This window comes from Pelobates fuscus, chromosome 1 (assembly GCF_036172605.1).
Source record: "Pelobates fuscus isolate aPelFus1 chromosome 1, aPelFus1.pri, whole genome shotgun sequence".
Lineage (NCBI taxonomy): Eukaryota > Metazoa > Chordata > Amphibia > Anura > Pelobatidae > Pelobates > Pelobates fuscus.
In genome coordinates, this window is record NC_086317.1 from 364,550,066 (window position 1) to 364,573,469 (window position 23,404).

Here is a 23,404-nt window from a genome sequence, read left to right on the forward strand (position 1 = left end):
AAATCAGTGCAATCATTGTGAATTGTATGGCTCTCTCGACAGGATTGGAAAACAACATGTCATTTCATACCAGTTGTCTTTCTACTCTGTCTAATGTATGGATTTTTCATGTTTTGCTAACATCGTTTCATGAATGTTTCTGTAGTTTCTTTGACGATATCAATTTTTTTCCTTTTGTGCATTTATAATTGTACAAATGTATATATATTCTGAATAAAACAAAAAAATCAATTAATCAATCAATTAGTGCAACATAAATCGCTATCAAATCTCCTAAGTGGAATAACTGTGTGTGTCATCCAAAAGAAGCTAAAAAATACACGTTAAAATATATAAAAAATATGGTGCACAAAAACTGTGATGTATTTATTTACTTTTATATTTTTATACTGAAATCTTCCACTCACAAAACCTTAAAAAAATAAGTAAACACATATAAATAGCGCAGTACAATTCAAACAAAATACAAGCCCCTTATATTTCCCCATATAATTGCAACACACAATGTCAGAGGGGCTGCGTGGCACTCAAAAAAACTCCTCTAATTTCGCAAAGGACAGCAGGACCATCAGTATGGAAGCAAACACTTGATTAAAAAAGCACAATATCAAATCCAATAAAAACAAAAAGGAGTCAAAAATCATTAAGTTGGCACATTTCTTCCCCGCCCCTTTCTCAAAAATTTGTATTTCAAAGAGATCTAATCTTTATGAAACACTAAGTGACTGTGTTGGAATTCATCCCAATCATCTCTAACCCAGTCAAAAGATATGCTAAGACAAAGCAGGGACTACTTTGACACTTCTTGACACTGAGCAGAGCTATTGCAGTCAAGAAGTTTCAATCCCACAGCCGTCACCAGTGAAGGAAACTGGCTCTATCTATGGAGGATCTCACAGTCTCGATGCTGTGCTCTTGCACATGTGTGAGAGTACCATAATGCCGCACTTGCACAAGAGAACAGAGATGACGTTAGCTTCTGTGAGCTAAAGAGGACCCGCCAAAAAAAGGCGACCACGAGGGACAGGTTCAGGTAAGTACAACGCACCGTTGCCTGCTACTCCTGGCCGCCCGACACGCAGCAGCGTTGTCACCATCAGGGGTCTCTGCAAATTATGCAAAGCTCCCCAACAGTGACAGTGTCAATTTACGCAGTTGAGGTATATATCGAAAGTTCCTTGCCCCCTGAGGGCAAACCTCATGGGTAAGTCCTACACTACCAATCCAACTTGCTGATTTCTCTTTTTTTATATTAAGGTGAATTGTAAGTATATGAAGACAAAGAGGTTTGTTGTGATGGGGCAGGTTTTGTTTTTAACTTTGCACAATGTTGTTTTAATGTAGCAAGTAAGAGAAGAAATTTTGAGGTTTAAACAGAAGTCAGATATTATTCGAATATAAGGCAGTGTTTACATTACTGCCTGGTAAGACCTCTAGTGGCAGTCCCTCAGTTGGTCACTAGAGAGTGGAAAAGTTGTTTAAGTGGCACAGAGTCACTCTAGTTTTGTGAATTGCATTCATATAGCAAGATAAAGGTGTATTTTATATTGTATGAATTGTTCTGTACTGTGTACACACACACACACAGAGATATATATATATATATATATTTATTTTTTAAGAGTGGAGTATACCCATGTAAGTATAGAAGTACCTGTATCACAACCTTTGCTCACTGTATTTTACAAATATTTTATAAATCAAGCAGAAAGGAAATGTTTTCTGTTTATGATCGTGTGAGTGAGTGTCCGGTTCAGTAGGTAAGCCTTACCAGCTCACGATATACTCCTTCCGATTTTCCTTCTGTCCTGATAATCTTCTCTTTTTGGAACACTTCTCTGTTACGGTTCCCCCCAGTACCAGAATTGAGATTGCTTCCAGCATTACCACCACCTCCGAATGTCTTCGTCTAGAGATAAGAGAAGCTGTATTAAAAGTAAACAACTTAATTTCAAAGGCATCCCAAAGATTAAACCAGAAGGCAAGAAATCCAGGAAAGCGGCCTTTTTTTTAATGTTACTATTACTGAGCTGTACCTACTGATAAATAAAATGTTAATTTCCGTAAAATGAAACAGTAATCTACACACCGACTTCAGCGTTATCTTCAACAGTTGAAGCCGTATAAAAAAAGAAAAAAAAGAAGTTATAGAATGTGCCTGTTTACGAGCTACTCTGATCTGAATCATAACAATAAACGTAAATGGGAAAACTATACGGCAGGATATAAAAGAATGTGATCATAAAACTGGTCTTTTTCCAAAACTAGTTTACATGGAGTCCAAGATTCGACAGAGCTTCCTGTGACACATAAAATTCAGAAACATGAAAAGATGCTAGCAAATGTGATCATCTCCATAATGAGCTGCTTTTCTAGCATCCTAATCAGGTTTCAAATACTACTACATGTTTTTAAATATTAATGAGGTTTACATTTAGAGAGCTATGCATTAAATCATCATATAGTCCTGTCACCATCAAGTAATATGTAGTCCAAACACACCGATATAAGAAGACTTGTAATTACTTAGATTGCACCTTTATGAGGGGGAGATATATACACACACACATTTTAGACTTTCATTTAAATTCCAGCATACTCAAAAGGAAAACACTTACTTGCATCAGAAAATGGCAAAACAGGGCAACGTCAGAACACTAACTTCTACCCAACATGCTCTCCTGTCTCGCACTTCAAAACTGGTCATTGTATATGTTATCTTTTTGTTTAATGTACAAAGGATTCATATATACAGTCAGGTCCATAAATATTGGGACATCGACACAATTCTAATCTGTTTGGCTCTATACACCAACACAATGGGTTTGAAATGAAACAAACAAAGATGTGCTTTAACTGCAGACTTTCAGCTTTAATTTGAGGGTATTTACATCCACATCAGGTGAACAGTGTAGGAATTACAACAGTTTGTATATATGCCTCCCACTTTTTAAAGGGACCAAAAGTAATGGGACAGATTAACAGTCATAAATCAAACTTTCACTTTTTAATACTTGGTTGCAAATCCTTTGCAGTCAATTACAGCCTGAAGTCTGGAACGCATAGACATCACCAGACACTGGGTTTCATCCCTGGTGATGCTCTGCCAGGCCTCTACTGCAACTGTCTTCAGTTCCTGCATGTTCTTGGGGCATTTTCCCTTCAGTTTTGTCTTCATCAAGTGAAATGCATGCTCAATCAGATTCAGGTCAGGTGGTTGCCTTGGCCATTGCATAACATTCCACTTCTTTCCCTTAAAAAAACTCTTTGGTTGCTTTTGCAGTATGCTTCGGGTCATTGTCCATCTGCACTGTGAAGCGCCATCCAATGAGTTCTGAAGCATTTGGCTGAATATGAGCAGATAATATGGCCCGAAACACTTCAGAATTCATCCTGCTGCTTTTGTCAGCAGTCACATCCTCAATAAATACAAGAGAATCAGTTCCATTGGCAGCCATACATGCCCACGCCATGACACGACCACCACCATGCTTCACTAATGAGGTGGTATGCTTTGGATCATGAGCAGTTCCTTTCCTTATCCATACTCTTCTCTTCCCATCACTCTGGTACAAGTTGATCTTGGTCTCATCTGTCCATATGATGTTGTTCCAGAACTGTGAAGGCTTTTATAGATGTTGTTTGGCAAACTCTAATCTGGCCTTCCTGTTTTTGAGGCTCACCAATGGTTTACATCTTGTGGTGAACCATCTGTATTCACTCTCGTCTTCTCTTAATTGTTGACTTTAAAACACATACACCTACCTCCTGGAGAGTGTTCTTGATCTGGCCAACTGTTGTGAAGGGTGTTTTCTTCACCAGGGAAACAATTCTTCGGTCATCCACCACAGTTGTTTTCCGTGGTCATCCGGGTCTTTTGGTGTTGCTGAGCTCAACGGTGCGTTCTTCCTTTTTAAAGATGTTCCAAACAGTTGATTTGTCCACACCTGATGTTTTTCCTATCTCTCTGATGGGTTTGTTTTGTTTTTTTCAGCCTAATGATGGCTTGCTTCACTGATAGTGACAGCTCTTTGGATCTCATATCGAGAGTTGACAGCAACAGATTCCAAATGCAAATAGCACACTTGAAATGAACTCTGGACCTTTTATCTGCTCCTTGTAAATGGGATAATGAGGGAATAACACACACCTGGCCATGGAACAGCTGAGCAGCCAATTGTCCCATTACTTTTGGTCCCTTAAAGAGTGGGAGGCACATATACAAAATGTTGTAATTCCTACACCGTTCACCTGATTTGGATGTAAATACCCTCAAATTAAAGCTGAACGTCTGCAGTTAAAGCACATCTTGTTCATTTCATTTCAAATCCATTGTGGTTGTGTATAGAGCCAAAAAGATTAGAATTGTGTCGATGTCCCAATATTTATGGACCTGACTGTGTGTGTGTGTGTGTAGATATATATATATCTCTACACACACACACACACACACATATATATATTTTTTTATTTTTTTTGTTAAACACATGCACATAGATGTATAGAATAAATTGAAGGCATTTAAAAAGAAGTTGTGCATGATATGACAGGTACTCTTAAATGATCAACTATTAGGTGAGAAAATTATATACCTTTTAGTCTACACTAGAGAAAAGTGATGATCACTGCTCATGTGATTTTCTAGCTAATGTTGAACACTATTTCCCATTACTCGCAGCTAGATAGCAAAAAAAAAAAAAAAAAAAAAAAGCAGACCATTAATTAGATTGAACAAATGCATACACAAATAGAAGATTCATTTCAAACCTCTTTGCTTTTTGCTACTTCAGCAATTGCAGCAGTTCTTTGTTTTTCAAACTCATCGTTCTCCCCTACTGTTTTTGTTGCGTTGGAAACTTGCAATGTCTTTCGGCTATCAAGCTCCTTGCTGTCTACTGAAGTAACAGATATGCGTTGCTGAGAAAGAAGAAAAACAAAACAAAATAGAAACACATCAGTCGTGCAGGACTAACACTTCTGGATTTGTTTTCTTAGTAGTGTGAAATTTGCGAAATATTTCATGAAGAATTATAATACTTAAAACTATGAATGTAGTGCCATTAAGAGGTGGATCCTGATCTTGTACTGTCACTGCAGGTGTCCCAAAATCCTCTGATGTCCCTTGATATTGCACTGTTACTAGAGATGTGCCAAGATTCTGTACTATCATTGAATATATGGTCTTTTCTTGCATGGTCAATGGATGTGTGCCCTTATGCATGCTTTAACACTAGAGCTATGCTCTTGATCAGCGCTAACAACAAAAAACTTGCCAGGGTTTTGCACTTTTTAACTTCTGATTTGCGAAATCCTGCATGGTCTCTTCAGATACGCTCCATAAAAGTATCCTAGCCCTCCACTGGGTTCTACAAAGCACATTGCCACGAGGTGTATTTCAAACCGTTTCAAAAAAAAAAAGTATCCCCATTCAGTAACAATGTTTTAATTGTATCAAATGGGATAGTGATGTATTACACAATATCTCTATATTGGTGGCCAGCTGAAAATGTAATTTACTTTGTGAAGATAGCTGGGAGCCCAAAGTCCATAACTTTCCTATCCCAGATGTGTATAAATCACTCTTTTTTTTTTTTAAGAAAAAGCCCTACACAAGTCTACTTCATCATTCAATCAACACAATAAAGGGACACTCCAGACTTCAAAAAGCCCATCAGCTTGCTAAAGTGCTTTATGTGTCAAGAGTGTGACTTTTTTTTGTTTTTCTTCTCCATTTTACAAAAAATGCTAATTTCAACAGAAAGTGCAATTTTTGTAAATAAATCAGGTCACCCACCTCCCTCCTAGCTGTCAATCATACTTCCTGATTGTTAAAGGAACACTATAGTCACCTAAATTACTTTAGCTTAATAAAGCAGTTTTAGTGCATAGATCATTCCCCTGCAATTTCACTGCTCAATTCACTGTCATTTAGGAGTTAAATCACTTTGTTTCTGTTTATGCAGCCCTAGTCACACCTCACCTGGCTATGATTGACAGAGCCTGCATGAAAAAAAAAAAAAACTGGTGTAATTTACCTTAAAGGACCACTATAGTGCCAGGAAAATATACTCGTTTTCCTGGCACTATAGTGCCCTGAGGGTGCCCGCACCCTCAGGGCTCTGGGGAGAGGAAAGGGTTAAAACTTACCTTTAGTCCAGCGCCGGGCGGGGAGCTCTCCTCCTCCTCTCCTCCCTTTCGGCTGAATGCGCATGCGCGGCAAGAGCTGCGCGCGCATTCATTCAGCCGGTCGCATGGGAAAGCATTTACAATGCTGTCCTATGGACGCTTGCGTGCTCTCACTGTGATTTTCACAGTGAGAATCACGCAAGCGCCTCTAGCGGCTGTCAGTGAGACAGCCACTAGAGGATTTAGAGGCTGGTTTAACCCTTATATAAACATAGCAGTTTCTCTGAAACTGCTATATTTATATAAAAAAAGGGTTAAACCTAGCTGGACCTGGCACCCAGACCACCTCATTAAGCTGAAGTGGTCTGGGTGCCTAGAGTGGTCCTTTAAATAATTGTATCTCAATCTCTAAATTGAACTTTAATCACATACAGGAGGCTCTTGCAGGGTCTAGCAAGCTATTAACATAGCAGGGGATAAGAAAATCTTAATTAAACAGAACTTGAAATAAAGAAAGCCTAAATAGGGCTCTCTTTACAGGAAGTGTTTATGGAAGGCTGTGCAAGTCACATGCAGGGAGGTGTGACTAGGATTGATAAACAAAGGGATTTAACTCCCAAAGGGCAGAGAATTGAGCAGTGAGGCTGCAGGGCCATGTTCTATACACTAAACCTGTTTAATTAAGCTAAAGTTGTTCAGGTGACTATAGTGTCCCTTTTAGCTCAGTGGAGCTATACTCAAAAGGCAGCAATTACCAGAGCACCTGCCTTACAAAGACTTCCCATTGTGAAGTCGTTACTGAACACCTACAGAGAGCCCAAGTGAGGTTAGAATTGGATGGCCTACATAAGCTTCAAGCAAGAGACCTGCAGATTTGCAACCTGCTTTTAGATATACCCCTAATGAAAAAAAAGCATAAATACATGCATGTTTTCAATTGGGTAATATCAAGTAAACAGTGGTTTTATTTATTTTTAACAGATTTTTATAAACAACTAGAGCACTCGGAAAAATCTAAAAACATATTCAGACATGGGAGCTTTATAGAAGTAGATTAGATAACACTTATATTTGGTGACAGATCTGCTCTAATAAGGTTACCAAGAAAGCCAGTGTAAATGGAGAATAAAACAGGACCAAGAACAGAGCCTTGGGTAAAACTTGAGTAAGTGAGAAGGGGGCACTAAATTTATAAAGATCCATTTAGAAAGAAAAGATGAAAACCATGAAAGTATAGCATTACCGATGCCAAGTTTATGAAGAGTTTTAAGTAGAAGAGTGGTCAGTTTCAAAGCAGCAGAAAAGTCCAGTAGAATTAAGACATTAAGTCATTAGTCACTTTAGTAAGGGCAGTTTTAGTAGAATTAAGGGGGCAGAAGTCAGAATGAAGGAGGTCAAGGAAGGAGTTTATATAAGTCAGGTTTGGGACCAGAGCCGTCTTTAATGCAGGGCAAACGGGGCAGCTGCCCTGGGCCCAGTTACTCCTTAATTATTGCCTCATGTGTAAGCAGGAGGGGCGCAAAGCAAAATATATTTTAAGTCTGTGTGTTTTCCCCCAACCCTCTAACCCCCTAACCCTGTCTAACTTCCAAACCCTGTCTCACTAACCCTCATAACCTTCCTAACCCTGCCATGCTAACCTCCCTAACCCTGTCTCACTAGCCTCCCCCAGCCTTGACTTACTAACCCTGTCACACTCACCACCCTCCCGCAATCACTTAGAAACCCTCACCCTGTCACACTCACCCATTCCCAACGCTTACATGCAAACCCCCAACCCTGTCACGCTCATTACCTAGCTGTGGCATTCCAAATGGCACAATGAAAGGAGTAGCTTGCAGTGGAGTGACAGGGTATATGTAAGTTATCTGTTATCCTGGTGGAACTGTATGTTGGGTGGGCAGAAGGGGAGCACAATCAGAGAGATTTAGAGACCCTCTGTTCATTGTATAACGGTCACTGAAGGGTTAAAAGGTTTCCTAAATGGAGATGGGACATGAGAATATAGGAGGTGTGGTTATGGTCTGTAATTATATTATGGCCAAAATCTGTCAGCTTAGATTAGGCCAAAAAAAGTGAACCACTATGAGACCAATTGCGCATTGAAGAAAAAGGCTGGGGACTATCCTGGAGAAGACATGCAATCTCCTAAATGCATTGACAAATGAGTACTTCTCTGATCTAGTCTGTTTGTTGTGATTTTTGTAACTTGCCTATATATCAGCTGGAATTAACAGATGTAATGCTTGTTCATTCAATATACCACTCTTTCTTTAAAATATTATTGAATTACAAATCTGATTTCCCACAGCAAATTAAAACTTTTATTTTTTCCTTCATTATATTTGAAAAAACACATAAGATAAACAGATAGACATGAGTAAAAAAAAAAATATATATATATATTTTGCTTTCTATCTATTACTTAGAAACATAGAAACATAGAATGTGACGGCAGATAAGAACCATTCGGCCCATCTAGTCTGCCCAATTTTCTAAATACTATCATTAGTCCCTGGCCTTATCTTATAGTTAGGATAGCCTTATGCCTATCCCACGAATGCTTAAACTCCTTTACTGTGTTAACCTCTACCACTTCAGCTGGAAGGCTATTCCATGCATCCACTACCCTCTCAGTAAAGTAATACTTCCTGATATTATTTTTAAACCTTTGTCCCTCTAATTTAAGACTATGTCCTCTTGTTGTGGTAGTTTTTCTTCTTTTAAATATAGTCTCCTCCTTTACTGTGTTGATTCCCTTTATGTATTTAAATGTTTCTATCATATCCCCCCTGTCTCGTCTTTCCTCCAAGCTATACATGTTAAGATCCTTTAACCTTTCCTGGTAAGTTTTATCCTGCAATCCATGAACCAGTTTAGTAGCCCTTCTTTGAACTCTCTCTAAGGTATCAATATCCTTCTGAAGATAGGGTCTCCAGTACTGTGTACAGTACTCCAAGTGAGGTCTCACCAGTGTTCTGTACAATGGCATGAGCACTTCCCTCTTTCTACTGCTAATACCTCTCCCTATACAACCAAGCATTCTGCTAGCATTTCCTGCTGCTCTATTACATTGTCTGCCTACCTTTAAGTCATCAGAAATAATCACCCCTAAATCCCTTTCCTCAGATGTTGAGGTTAGGACTCTATCAAATATTTTGTACTCTACCCTTGGGTTTTTACGTCCAAGATGCATTATCTTGCACTTATCCACATTAAATGTCAGTTGCCACAACTCTGACCATTTTTCTAGTTTACCTAAATCATTTTCCATTTGGCTTATCCCTCCTGGAACATCAACCCTGCCGGTTTTCTAGGATAAACACATTTGGACCCAAATCAGAACATGGTATTCTAAACCAAAGCAGTAAAGCACATTTTAAAATGCTTAACTGAACCCAAAACAACAGCATTAGATTAATTGAATTAATTTTTTTCAATTCTCTAGAAAAGTGGTTCCCAAACCCAGTCCTCAAGTACCTATTTCCAGTCCAGGATTTATGGATTACCCTGTTGTGTCTTAAGTGTTATGGTTTTTTTTTTCTGTCTAAAAACATCTTAGACACTACTAGGTAATCCCTAAATACTGGACTGTTAGGGGGTACTTGAGGACTGGGTTGGGAACCACTGCTCTAGGAGAATTTATATTTAATTGCACGTCTCTTTTTTTAATAAATAGCATGTACTATACCTGTCCAAAAGGCACAAATGGTGGAGGACCTCCTTCTGTTCCAATATTGCTTCTGCTGTGCTTTGATAAACTCTGTTAAAAAAGTACAACATTGATTTTTTTTAACAACTGAAACGCTACAGATGCCATTAAACAAATTGATAATGTAACCATCAATTGTGGATTAAGAAAGTCACATACCCTGTACATAATATAACAAATATTTTTCTATCATTCATAAACCTCTCTATTTGCATGTAAATTAAATCAAAACTGCAATGTTTACTCCAGTACATGTCACATTCCTGGAAATGTCTAGTAAGTTGTTCAGAATTTGCAAAGGACAAAATGCATGTTTTATTTGACTGTTATAAGACACTCAATACCCCTAAAGCACTGTGCCTACTGTGTGAAGAGTCTGTCTTCTTTTTTCAGTTTAGAAAAAGTGCAGATTTCAATAGAAATTGGCACTTTTATAAATTAACCTGGTTACACCCACCTGGCTGTCAGACAACCAACTATTTTGCTACTTCCTGATTGCAAAGGGGCGATTGCAAAGGCTTGAGGCAAGAGAAATGCAGCTTTTGTAAGTTATTTCTAGATAGACCCCCACTGTAACAATGTATAATTAAATGCATGCATGTTTTCATTAATTGTATATTTACTGAACTTTAATTTTTTTAAAGTTATATTTTGTCAGTGAAGTGTCCATTTAAATAAATTACAAATGTTAAAAATTTACTAATCTATGCTTGTATTTAACAATCTATTTTTTGTAAATGATTATTTATTGTTCATTTGGTTGAGAAATTGTAAACATCTTTTCTTTCAGGATGTGTTCCGGAGGATTAGAGGAAGGCAGATGTGGTTCCTATATTAGAAAGGTGTTCAAAATCCTTGCCTCTAAATTATAGACCTGTGAGCTTAACGTCTGTGGCTGGGAAAGTATTTGAAAGGTTATTAAGGGATAATATTAAAAAATTCCTTGAGAAGAACGTGGTTATCAGCAAAAAAATCTGCATGTTTTTATGGAACACAGGTCATGTCAAACTAACTCTATTGCATTCAGGGACGGTGCAAGGATTTTTGACTACACAGGCGAAGATGCATTTTGATGCCTCCCCCCAAAATATTTTTATCTTCATCTCTGTGTCTCGTAGCCCCCCTTTTGAATTTCTTACCCCATTAGGGTTTCATAACCACTCTCTTGAATGTCTTACTCCTTTGGGCCTTATACCCCCTTATAAGCCTTTAGTGTGTCTCCTACAACCCCTCTAATGTATTTCTTACTTCCCGGCCAGCCCCTGTCTCTTTCTTCCCCCCAGCCCTCTCTCTCTTTTCTTCCATACAGACATAGATACAGGCAAAAATAAATACACAACCATACAAGCACACATACATAGTTATTCGGACACACGGTCACAAAGATATAAAGACACACAGTCATAAAAGGCACACAATTAAACAAACAGTCATACCATCTACACATACAGGTACACTGGCATACATACACAGGCACATAGAGAAATACAGACACAGACAAAGAAACATAGATAGGCAAATAGAGACATACATACACAGACAGTCATACAGACACATACATACACAGAAAGAACCCTGCACACAGATACTGTGTAAGTGCTCTGGCCATCCACAGTGGTCGATGCTCTGTGTCAGGCGGACATCGCTGGATCCACCAGTAAAGTTTTCAAAAGGAATAAATGAAGGCAACACTCCAAAAGTAAGGAAGGTATATTTATTGATAGGTGAACCACCCCATAGAAAGTGCGACGTTTTGGCTCAGCAGAGCCTTACTGCATGATTAAGGCTCTGCTGAGCCGAAACGTCACACTTTCTATGGGGTGGTTCACCTATCAATAAATATACCATCCTTACTATTGGAGTGTTGCCTGTGTTTATTCCTTTTTAATACATATACAGATAGTCATACAGAGACATACGGACTGTGCGAATCCCTCCTGCCGGCCACCCGGACATTTTCACCCCCTGGTCCGGTGCGCCCTAAGATCTATACTTCTACTTACGCCTTTGATTGCATTCTACAAAGAAGTAAGTAGAAGTATAGATCAGGGTGTTGCAGTTGATGTGAACTATCTGGATTTTGCCAAGGCGTTTGATACAGTTCCACACAATACATTAGTGTTCAAACTCAAGGAAATCGGTCTAGATGAAAATTTTTGTTCTTGGATAGAACATTGGCTTAAAAATAGAGTACAAAGAGTTGTCATTAATGGTACATTTTCAAGCTAGACAGAGGTGGCAAGTGGTGTCCCTCAGGGTTCTGTTTTGGGACCCCTCAATTTAACATATTTACAAAAGATTTTGAAAAAACGCATTGCAAGTCATGTTTCAGTGTTTGCAGAGGACACAAAACTTTGTAAAGTACTACAATGTGAGCAAGATATTACTTTGCTGCAGAGGGGTTTAGATAGATTGGGGGACTGGACACTAAAATGACAGATGAGATTTAATGTAGAAAAATGCGAAGTTATGCGCTTCAACATCAAGAATGCACAAACAACTTATACCCTTAATGGAAGCGAATTTGAGATAACCACACTATGCAACAGTGTGCAATGTCAATCAGCAGTGGCTTAGGCCAGTAAGGAATTGTCATGCATGAAAAAGAGCATTAATTCTCGGGATTAGAATATCATTTTGACTCTATAAATCGCTGGTAAAACCATCACTTGAATATGCTGTGTAATTTTAGGCACCTGTTCTAAAGAAGGATATTATGGCACTAGAAAGAGTGCAGAGGCAGGCTACAAAATCAATAAAAGGAATAAACCGTTGCCAAAATGAGGATATGATAACGTTATTCCAATATATCCTGGGCCAATACAAACCACTGTGTGGAAATCTATTCACAAACAGGACTTTACATAGGATAAGAGGTCATGCGTTTAGACTGGAAGAAAGAAGATTTAGTCTAAGGCAAAGGAAAGCGTTTTTTACCTTAAGAACGATAAGGATGTGGAATGCTCTGCCTGAAGAAGTGGTTTTATCAGAGTCCGTACAGATGTTTAAACCACAACTAGATGCATACTTGCAAAAACAGAATATTCAAGGATATAATTTTTCATTTCAGGGTAAATGCTTCTTGATCCAAGGATTAATCTCACTGCCATTCTGGGGTCAAGAGGGACTTTTTCTTCCCCTAGTTTGTTGCAAAATTGAAAGAGCTTCGAACTGTTTTTGTGTGTCTTCTTTTGGATCAACAGCAAAAAACAAATGTGAGGAAGGCTGAACTTGGACACATGTCTCTTTTCAACCTATGTAACGATGTAATACGTTTAAATCATGTGACGCTAATAAAGATACATTCTGATCTTTTTATTCCCAAGATTAAACTGTGCAAATCAGATAGTGTTATGGTTCTTGACAAGGCATGAAGTCGGTCATAAGCCAGCACTATATATGGCACTGTAATATATGTGCAAGAACCTTTGTTCTGTCCTTAAAAATAAAAAAAAATCTATGTAAAAGAGGCTGAATAGATAATAACAACAACAACAACAACAACGTATTTAACCAGAAAAGGTACATTCAGATTACTCTGGTTTTCAAGTACTTCCTGGGGATGTTACCTTAGCCCAACATCCAGGAGTTGTTAGTATTACCCAATTTAATGGTACTCATTTTATCTACCTCAGAAGGATGAAGGGCTGAGTCAACCTTGCCAGAATTCGACCACCATTGATTGTGACAGAGTTACATAATACAAGTAAAGGAACAACACAGGTACAATCATCCGTATGATGAAATAATTCAATTACTGTTCTAGTGTTCAGGTTAGCATGGACCGACCGTAGCATTTTGCACATGCCTTTGATAAAGTTGATACATGTGTAAAACAGAAGTTGTAAATGAAAGTCTAAATTGTATTGTTCTTACTTATCACAGGATTCAACATTTATTACAATTAGTGATTCACACTCTTAATGCCTATATCCAGTTACGCAAGGTACCATTATTAGCAGTGTAACTAGTTTCCCCGAAAATAAGCCCAAGTTACTAGTTCGCCAATCTATGTTCCGGGATTTGAAAGTGTTGAAAGTGTATCAATGAAAGTGTGTTTGAAATTGTGTGTAACGCATTGTGCACCTGGTTTTGTGTCTGATGCATACATCTATGTGAATGTATGGCAATGCATAACAACGTATGCCTATGAAAAATGGGTATTCGATTATGTGGTGGGTCAGCCAATTATTTTGTAACAGGCTTGGGTATTTTTCCATTTACAAGTTTACTATAAATGGTGTACAACAAAACAGATGTGCATTTGCATTCAAACAACACCATAATCTACTCTACAAAGTATCTTATGACATAAAGGAGAATTTAAATCACCATCATTGTATCAGTTATGGTGCAAAGGCACTTGGGGTAATGTCCTCGACAGACTTTTTTTCTGCCTGAGTTATCTGACAAAATTCTGAGATTTCCTGGTACTTATAGCCTAGACCAGTGCTCCCCAACCTTTTTATCGCCGCGGACCGGTAAACGTTTGATAATTTTTCCGTGGCCCGCTTGTTTTGATTTAATAAGACAAAAAAAAACCAAACAGTCACATATATTAAAAAAAACACGCAGACACATACATAGTCAGAAAATCACAAACACAGTCACATAAAGACATAGACTCAAAATTGTGTGTATGTGTGTGTGAGCGGTGCAGTGTGTATGTGAGGGTGGCAGTGTGTGTGAGAGTTGCAGTGTGTGTGTGGGGGGCAGTGTTTGTGGGGCAGTGTGTGTAGTGTGTGTATGGGGGAAATGTTTGTGGGGCAGTGTGTGCAGTGTGTGTATGGGGGCAATGTTTGTGGGGCAGTGTGTGTATGGGGGCAGTGTTTGTGGAGCAGTGTGTGTAGTGTGTGTATGGGGTAGTGTGTGTATGGGGCAGTGTGTGTATGGGGCAGTGTGTGTATGGGGCAGTGTGTGTATGGGGCAATGTGTGTAGTGTGTTTATGGGGCAGTGTTTGTGGGGCAGTGTGTGCAGTCTGTGTATGGGGCAGTGTTTGTAGTGTGTGTATGGGGCAATGTGTGTAGTGTGTGTGTGGGGCAGTGTGTGTATGGGGACAGTGTTTGTGGGGCAGTGTGTGTAGTGTGTGTATGGGGCAGTGTTTGTGGGGCAGTGTGTGCATGGGGGCAGTGTTTGTGGGGCAGTGTGTGCATGGGGGCAGTGTTTGTGGGGCAGTGTGTGCATGGGGGCAGTGTTTGTGGGGCAATGTGTGTAGTGTGTATGGGGCAGTGTTTGTGGGGCAATGTGTGTAGTGTTTGTGGGGCAGTGTGTGTAGTGTGTGCATAGGGGCAGTGTTTGTGGGGCAGTGTGTGTAGTGTGTGCATGGGGGCAGTGTTTGTGGGGCAGTGTGTGCATGGGGGCAGTGTTTGTGGGGCAATGTGTGGTGTGTTTATGGGGCAGTGTTTGTGGGGCAATGTGTGTAGTGTGTATGGGGCATTGTTTGTGGGGCAATGTGTGTAGTGTTTGTGGGGCAGTGGGTGTAGTGTGTGCATAGGGGCAGTGTTTGTGGGGCAGTGTGTGTAGTGTGTGCATGGGGGCAGTGTTTGTGGGGCAGTGTGTGCATGGGGGCAGTGTTTGTGGGGCAATGTGTGTAGTGTGTGTATGGGGCAGTGTTTGTAGTGTGTATGGGGCAGTGTTTGTGGGGCAGTGTGTGTAGTGTGTTTATGGGGCAATGTGTGTAGTGTGTGTGTGGGGGCAGTGTGTGTAGTGTGTTTATGGGGCAGTGTGTGTATGGGGGGTAAGGAGGCTTTTTTAAAATTTATTTAATTAAAATTAAGATATTCATGTCCCCCCTCCCTTCTTACCTTTACTGGGAGGAGGGGGACATTTCTTAGTCCCTGGTGGTCCGGTGGGGATTCCCTGGTGGTCCGGTGGTGGTGAGGTGAACTCTAGCCCAGTTACAGGGCTAGAGTTCACTCTTGCGAGATTTGGAGCGTTGCCGTGGTTACCGCGGCAACGCTCCAAATCTCGCGAGAGGAGGACCCGGAGGAGCTGCAGGTAAGAGCTTCCGGGTCCTCTCTCACTCCCCTGCCGGCTGTCAGCACAGTGCCTGCAGACTGGGGAGGGAGATCTCTGATCTCCCCTCCGGTCCGCAGGCACATTGCAGGGCTGGCACTTGGGCAATGCCAGCCCTGCATTAGCCGGCAGGCTCGCACACCCCACACCCCTGGGCGGCCCGGTACCGTTTGATCCACGGACCGGTACCGGTCCGCGGCCCGGGGGTTGGGGAACACTGGCCTAGACCTTCTGCAGCAGAATTGATAATCCATCCAAAGCTGTCCATTCATTGTCTCCTAGCATGGTGTTGCTCTTTTTTAGCTGACAACAGAGAGTATATTTTAAATTTAAAAACTATTTATATAAGACAGCACAAGTAAATCCATGAAGGATCGATTAGTTTGGGTGTGGCCTTAAGGGAATTTAATTTGGGAAATCGGGCTCAAATAAAAGTTTTGAAAACCCTTTTGCTATATTTACTAAAATAGGGGTCAACATCGGCCTGTAGTGTGCCTTTAAGAATGTATGTATGGCCTGTATGGGTTCAATATCCTCAGCAATTATGTTCTCTAAGCTGAATATGTGCATAAAGATCCCCACAACAAAACACACAATGATGTGCATAAAATTCAACATAATGTTAACATTTTCTTTTTTTTATAGCTTTTAAAATTTTTGCTCAAAATAGTTTTAGTCACTTATATATACAAACTAAAAATTAACAAACTAATAACATTCCTCAATTTCATAGCACAATTTAACTTGCTCCTACCTGAGCCTTTTATGTATTGTAAGGTAAGTATCAAAAGTCTGGAGCAGAATGACTACCTATTTCTGGAATAAAACCAATTTTGCTATATTTTACATTAAGAGATAAATAATCGTTAGCATCATCTTTTATTCATCTGAAACATACTTAAAAGGGGAACAAGGACTAGCACATTAAGCGAGGACTGAAAATAAATTATGCAGCTATAAATTCAAACATGTGCCTCTTAAAATTGAATTAGAATTACCAGTTCCAGCACCTAACTGTGAATCATTACAATTAATTGACAATCTCCTTGTTTTAAACGCATTGACTATGTAGTACATTGATGTTGCAAGTGTCATGAATATTCTCTGAGTTTGGCTAATTGTGTACATTTATGCTTCTCATCATTTTTCAATAAAAACCTATCAAACACTTCATAAGGCAAAGGCTGCAGTGTCCTTGAGTTAGTCCACTACCAGAGAAGACCAGGAGAAAGACAACCCCCCCCCCCCCCCTTTACTGTGCGGATATATGGGGTGCCCACAACACCTAGAAAAGAATAGAAAACAAAAGTGTTTCTTCTGAAATTAATGTCAATGAGTGCAGGTATCTCAAGCATTAAAGGGTCACTATAATCACCAGAACAACTACAGCTTTATGTAGTAGTTCTGGTGAGTATAGACAGCCCCTGCAGGCTTTTTGAAGTAAAGGCAAAGTTTACATTACAGCCTAAGGACACCTCCAGTGGCCACAAGAGGTGCTTCCTGGGGCAATACGGGCATTCAGTGTCTCCACGTTCTGCATGGAGACACTGAATTTTCCTCATAGATATGCATTGATTCAAGGAGATGCTTATTGGCCAGGGTTGCATTTAGCCCAGCCTCCTTGGCTGAGATCATCCAAATTAATAATATCAGCCAATCAAATGCTCTCCTATGGGAAAGCATTGTGATTGGCTGAGATCATCACTTCAAATGAGGTCAGCCAAGGAGGCAGATCAGGGGCAGAGCCAGCACCAGCAGACTCAAATAAAAGTATGATTTTATTTTATTTAGGGAGGCAAGGGGGGACATGGGGGCTAGACAGTGTTTCAGAAAACATGTATTCCTGACCCTATAGTGTTCCTTTAAAACTGTAAGGAGTAGCACTGTCATTTCAGCTTATATGACCAGATAGGCAGCTAAGCAGTGAAAGATGCAAAGCCAGGGTTTAGGTATCTGGTAAGCAGGAATATGAAAGGAAAAAGAAGAAACAAAAATGAGTATAGGAAGAAATTGATAGAGCAACTTAAAGCAAGATCGACTTCGGGTAAAGGGACAACAAAATATCCGAGCAATAGCAGTGTCTGGAGAGTGCCATAATGTTTTTATAACTTTAGTCTGTGATAGGATGTGGGAAACCGGAAACAATTGCATTACCTACCTTTAGGGTAGCTAAGGATCAAATATGTTGCCACACAATCAAACAGCATCAAATAAGATGCACAGCCCAGAGTAACTGACAAGCAAACCCAATACACCAAACAGTTTACTTCATATGTTTATAGGAATATGTCAAGGTTAATAGATGTTCAGCATGAATAATGTTATAAGCAAATTCTCAGTAGACCCTCCAGGGTATCTCACATAGTGCCTTAACATGCCCCATTTTTTCACCAATATATGCCCAAGTATGTGGTAAAAAATTATTTTGGGCATTTTTTACATACGGATTACATTTTTGCTGGGCATTTTGTATATTTAATTTCATATGTGCCACTAAGTTCAAAGACACACAATTATGCTCAGCTAAGTCTTCTGAGTAAAATGATACCCCCAATGAATGTCTTTGGCACTATTTCGTGAAGCTACAGTGCCATATAGGAGACCTGTCCATTTAAGTATTTACAGTAGAATTTTAAGAGACATATTTAATGGGCCTATGCTTCAATTTGGGTTATTATAGCAGTTTGACTGTTCAAACCCCCCCACACAAAGGCCTACCATTTGTAAAATTAGACACTCCAGGGTATCTTATATGGTGCATATTGTGCCTTAACATGCCCCCATTTTTTTTCACCCATATATGCCAAAGTATGTGGTAAAATAATTTTGGGGGCATTTTTACATACAGATTAAATTTTTGCTGGGCATTTTGTATATTTCATAAGTCTTTGGCACTATTTCGTGAAGCTACAGTGCCATATAGGAGACCTGTCCATTTTAGTATTTACAGTAGAATTTTGAGAGACGGATTTGATGGGCCCATATTTCAATTTGGGATATTAAAGCAGTTTGACTGTTTAAAAAAAAAACACAAAAAAAAAACACAAAAGCCTACCACTTCTTAAAGTAGACACCCAAAGGTATTTCAAAAGGCATATTTTAAACCTTCGCATGATCAAATACGGCTGCATCAGTTGATTGGACAGGTCAACTCCCCCCATTTGCCGACACTAATGCTGTATGCAGACTAGAACCCATTTAAATTCCTATCTGCCACGTACTGCGACCCTGCGAGTGCTTTCACCATGGATTGTGGTTAGGATGAAAACCTCCTTGTGTGCGCAGTTCATTCTGGCAGAAAGCTGCCGTTTCCCCCCTTTTTATTTATTTTTTCCCGCTAGAGCCTTTGGGAAACCTGTGCGACTCTTCCGAATAGTGCCACAGGCCACGGTCACGAAGCAGTACAGCATTTTTAAAAGTGGGATGCTATTATAAAAATGATCAATATACAAGTGATAACCCTTGTTAAGTAATGGCATTATTAAGTCCCAGACAATTTTCCCACTTGTCCCTGCGATATCTGGGCAATGTGGGGGGGGATCAAGGTGGCTATCCTTTCCTTTGTATACACGGAAGGTGTACACGTAGCCACTGTCACTTTCACACAATTTTTTAAAAAGTTTGACCCATATCGGGATCTTTTGGATGGGATGTACTGTTTAAACCCCAGTCTTCCCTTAAACTTCATGAGGGATTCCTCAATAGAAATGTATTTTTTTTTGGGGGGGGGGGGGGGGGGGGGGGGTGGTATAAATAGTGGCACATTTTTGTTAAAGTGGGCAATTAGAGGGCATATTTTATATAGGAGATCATACTGCGGATGACTTTTTGGGGGGCATTTTGTCTTCATATCTGTCCCTACTCATTGTCTGGGGAAATATGGGGGTATTGCAAATGTGACTTTTAGACCAATACATCCTAATTGTAGGCTTTTTAATTATCCCCATTAGCATTGTCATTGCCCAGATTTGTTTCAATTCTGGTACACTGGTTGGGTTCCATCGCTCTATCCGCGTACAGATTAGTCTGGGTGACTATCTCCCCAAAAATCGCATCCCCTAAGAACAGCTGCATACAGGGCCGGACTGGGAAAAAAATTAGGCACGGGCATTTTTCAATCAGAGCTGCCCCCTAAGAAGGGGGCGGGGCCAGAGAGGGTGTGTTTTGTCATCACTAATGACAAGCACGCCCCCTCTCAAAGTGAGCATGTTAGTTCAATGCGCAGAGCCCCGCTGAAGAGCTCTGGCAGCGCAAGCAAATTTAATAACATGCTTGCGCTGTGTTTGCTTTTAAATTGTCTCTGGTGTCTCCACAAGTGGGATACCAGAGGACAAAAGGGCCAGGAAATTTGTGTTTGTGGTGTAGTATGTGTGACTAGGGGCTGTAGAGACTGTGTGTATAGGGGGCAAAGTGTTATATAAGATGTATCGAGTGTGTGCATACGGGCTGTGGTGTGTGTGTATAGGTGACGTAGTGTGTGTGGGGGTTGTAGAGAGGGTGTGTTTAGAGAATGTTGTATGTGTTTGCTGACAAGGAATGTAGTGTGTGTGTAGGTGGTGCAGTGTGTGTGTGTGTAGGAGATCTAGTGTGTAAAGGACCCAGAGTGTGTATAGGAGATTGTGTGTGTGTGTGTGTGTGTGTGTGTGTATATATAGAGGATTAAGAGTGCATATAGGGTAAGGGATCTAGCGTGTATCTGGAGCGTAATGTGTGCAGTGGTGCAGTGTGAGGGGTGCTGTAGTGTGTGTGTGTGTATATATATATATATATATATATATATATATATATATATATATATATATATATATATACATATACATATATTTGGACGGATTGTATGTGTGAGGGGTGCAGTGTGTGAGGGTGTTTTTATGTGCCGTCACATTATAGGTTTCTAATTTTCTTTGTCTGTTAACTCACTGAGGGTTATTTTATATATATATATATATATATATATATATATATATATATATATATATATATATATATATATATATATAATGTGTGTGTGTGTGTGTGTGTGTGTGTCTGAGGGTGCTGTGTGTGTCTGAGGGTGCTGTGTGTGTCTGAGGGTGCTGTGTGTGTCTGAGGGTGCTGTGTGTGTCTGAGGGTGCTGTGTGTGTCTGAGGGTGCTGTGTGTCTGAGGGTGCTTTGTGTGTCTGGGTGCTGTTGTGTGTCTGGGTGCTGTTGTGTGTCTGGGGGTGCTGTGTATGTTTGGGAGCTTTGTGTGTCTGGGTGCTGTTGTGTGTCTGGGTGCTGTTGTGTGTCTGGGGGTGCTGTGTATGTTTGGGTGCTGTGTGTGTCTGGGGGTGCTGTGTGTGTTTGGGTGCTGTGTGTGTCTGAGGGTGCTGTGTGTGTCTGGGGGTGCTGTGTATGTTTGGGAACTGTGTGTCTGAGAGTGCTGTGTGTGTCTGGGGGTGCTGTGTGTGTCTGGGGGTGCTGTGTGTGTCTGGGGGTGCTGTGTGTGTCTGGGGGTGCTGTGTGTGTCTGGGGGTGCTGTGTGTGTCTGGGGGTGCTGTGTGTGTCTGGGGGTGCTGTGTGTGTCTGGGGGTGCTGTGTATGTTTGGGTGCTGTGTATGTTTGGGTGCTGTGTGTGTCTGAGGGTGCTTTGTGTGTCTGGGTGCAAGGATGTATTTACCACAAGGCAAACAAGGCATTTGCCTAGGGTGGCACTTTCAGGGGGGGTGCCAAAAAATGCCACCCCAAGCTCCCAGACAAATGCCTTGTTTACTTTGTGTTCTGGGGCTGTCCACCTTAATGTGATTGAGTGTAGCGGTCAGTGTGTGTCTGTGAGTGAGTGAAAGTGTGTGTGTATTTCAGTGAGAATAGGTGTGCCTGTGAGTGTGTGTCAGTGTGTGTATGTCATTTTATGTGTATCTGAGAGTGTGTGCCTGTCAGTGAGTGGGTGTGTCAGTGTGTGTCTGTTAGTAAAAGTGTGTGTTGGTTAAACAGTGTGTGCCAATGACTGTATGTGTGTGCCAATGACTATCTGTCAGTGAGTGTATACCAGTGCACGTATCAATAAGGGCATTTGTCTGTCAGTCAAAAAAGTGGCCTTGACACGAATTGGGGGGGGGGGGGGGGCAAATTTAGATTTTGGGGTGCCCAAATTTAGTCGTGCCTAGGGCAGCACAAATCAAAAATACACCACTGGCTATGTGTGTCTGAGGGTGCTGTGTGTGTCTGAGGGTGCTTTGTGTGTGAGTGTGAATGTATATTTTATTTAAATATATTTTTTAGTAATTATAAAAAATAAAAGTTATATCCCCCCCCCCCCCTTCTTACCTTTATCCTGGGAGGAGGGGGGGATCTGTTCTGCCTGGGAGGGGGGGTGCCGTGCTGCCATGCTTTCTTCCCTAGAGGTCACTCTCGCGAGAACGCGAGAACGCTCAGACCTCGCGAGAGGACCCGGCGGAGCTGCTGGCTAGAGCTCCGCCGGTCCTCTCCGCCTGCCTCCCTCCCTCACTTACCAGCTGGCGGCCGCCTGTAACTGCCTCTGGGCCGGTGAGGGAGATCTTTGGTCTCCCCACCGGCCCATGGAGGCACACAGCGGGGCCGGCGCTCGGGTAGCGCTGGCCCTGCAGCGGCCGGCTGGGGAGATCCTGTGATCTCCCTGCCGGCCTCGGCCCCACGGCCCACCGGGCATTTGCCCGGTGTGCCCGATGGCCAGTCCGGGCCTGGCTGCATACAATCCAGCGCATTATAGCCAGACAGGTCAGCCTGTATGCCAGGATTGTGATTATTAGGGGGTACCCAGTCATCTGCGCCATGTTCAGCATTAGGGGAATCAGTGATTTCTCCTGATGGTCCTGCAGTATCTGACACATAGTCCCTGTCACCTCTGAGTCGGACCCTAACAGGGCATAAGCCTTCTCTGCGCTACACTTCCTAAACAGCAAATCTCGGTAAACTTTAACTAACTAAACTTTAATTTTTTTTTCTGTTTACCCCTATCTTATCACTAAATTCCACCCACCCAACTAAATCACAAATTAATAAAATATAAAAATGTAACCCCTTAGGGTTACTTAAAAAAAAAAAAAATCTACTTTAACCCTTGAGGGTAAAAAAAACAAACAAAAGCTAGATCACAGTAAAGTACTGTGACCTGTATATTGCTCACTGCTGGCAGTGATCAATCAGCAGGGAAAGGGTGTTGTTTTTTTTTTATAAACAACAGGGTAAAGGGATTTGGGACCTTTTGTGACAGTTTAATTTCTTCAGGGACACAAAGTAACAACAATCCGGATCTCTCCACTTCAAAAACCCTCAATAGGTGGAGGGAGGCGGATCTGATATCCCAGCAGCATTGTGACCACTGTGACTGCCTGTTACAGCGATCACGTGCGCTGGGACATCGAGATTTGCTGCTGCTGGTCTGCCTCTCACTCGAAGGCACCCAGCAATAGCGTTAACCCAGGGTCCGTCATTCCGTTAATAAGGGGTTAATTGATTATTATAAAGACAGCAAGCCACTGCTTGCCGTACTAAGCATCCATAGCAACAGTCACACTTCCCATGGGCTTCTTTTAAAGCACACACTATTTATT

The 23,404-nt window shown here is 41.0% G+C and overlaps 1 protein-coding gene across 1 annotated transcript in view; it reads right to left on the reverse strand.

Annotated features, from left to right (window-relative positions):
- The window catches only part of TDRD3 (tudor domain containing 3), a 223,027-nt gene that overhangs the window by 58,323 nt on the left and 141,300 nt on the right, over window positions 1-23,404 (reverse strand). Inside the window, exons 6-8 of the mRNA XM_063425944.1 lie at window positions 9,818-9,889; window positions 4,768-4,917; window positions 1,772-1,909 (exon numbers count right to left, since the gene is read on the reverse strand). Coding sequence (XP_063282014.1) covers window positions 1,772-1,909; window positions 4,768-4,917; window positions 9,818-9,889 — 360 coding nt within the window. The remainder of the gene's footprint in view (window positions 1-1,771; window positions 1,910-4,767; window positions 4,918-9,817; window positions 9,890-23,404) is intronic.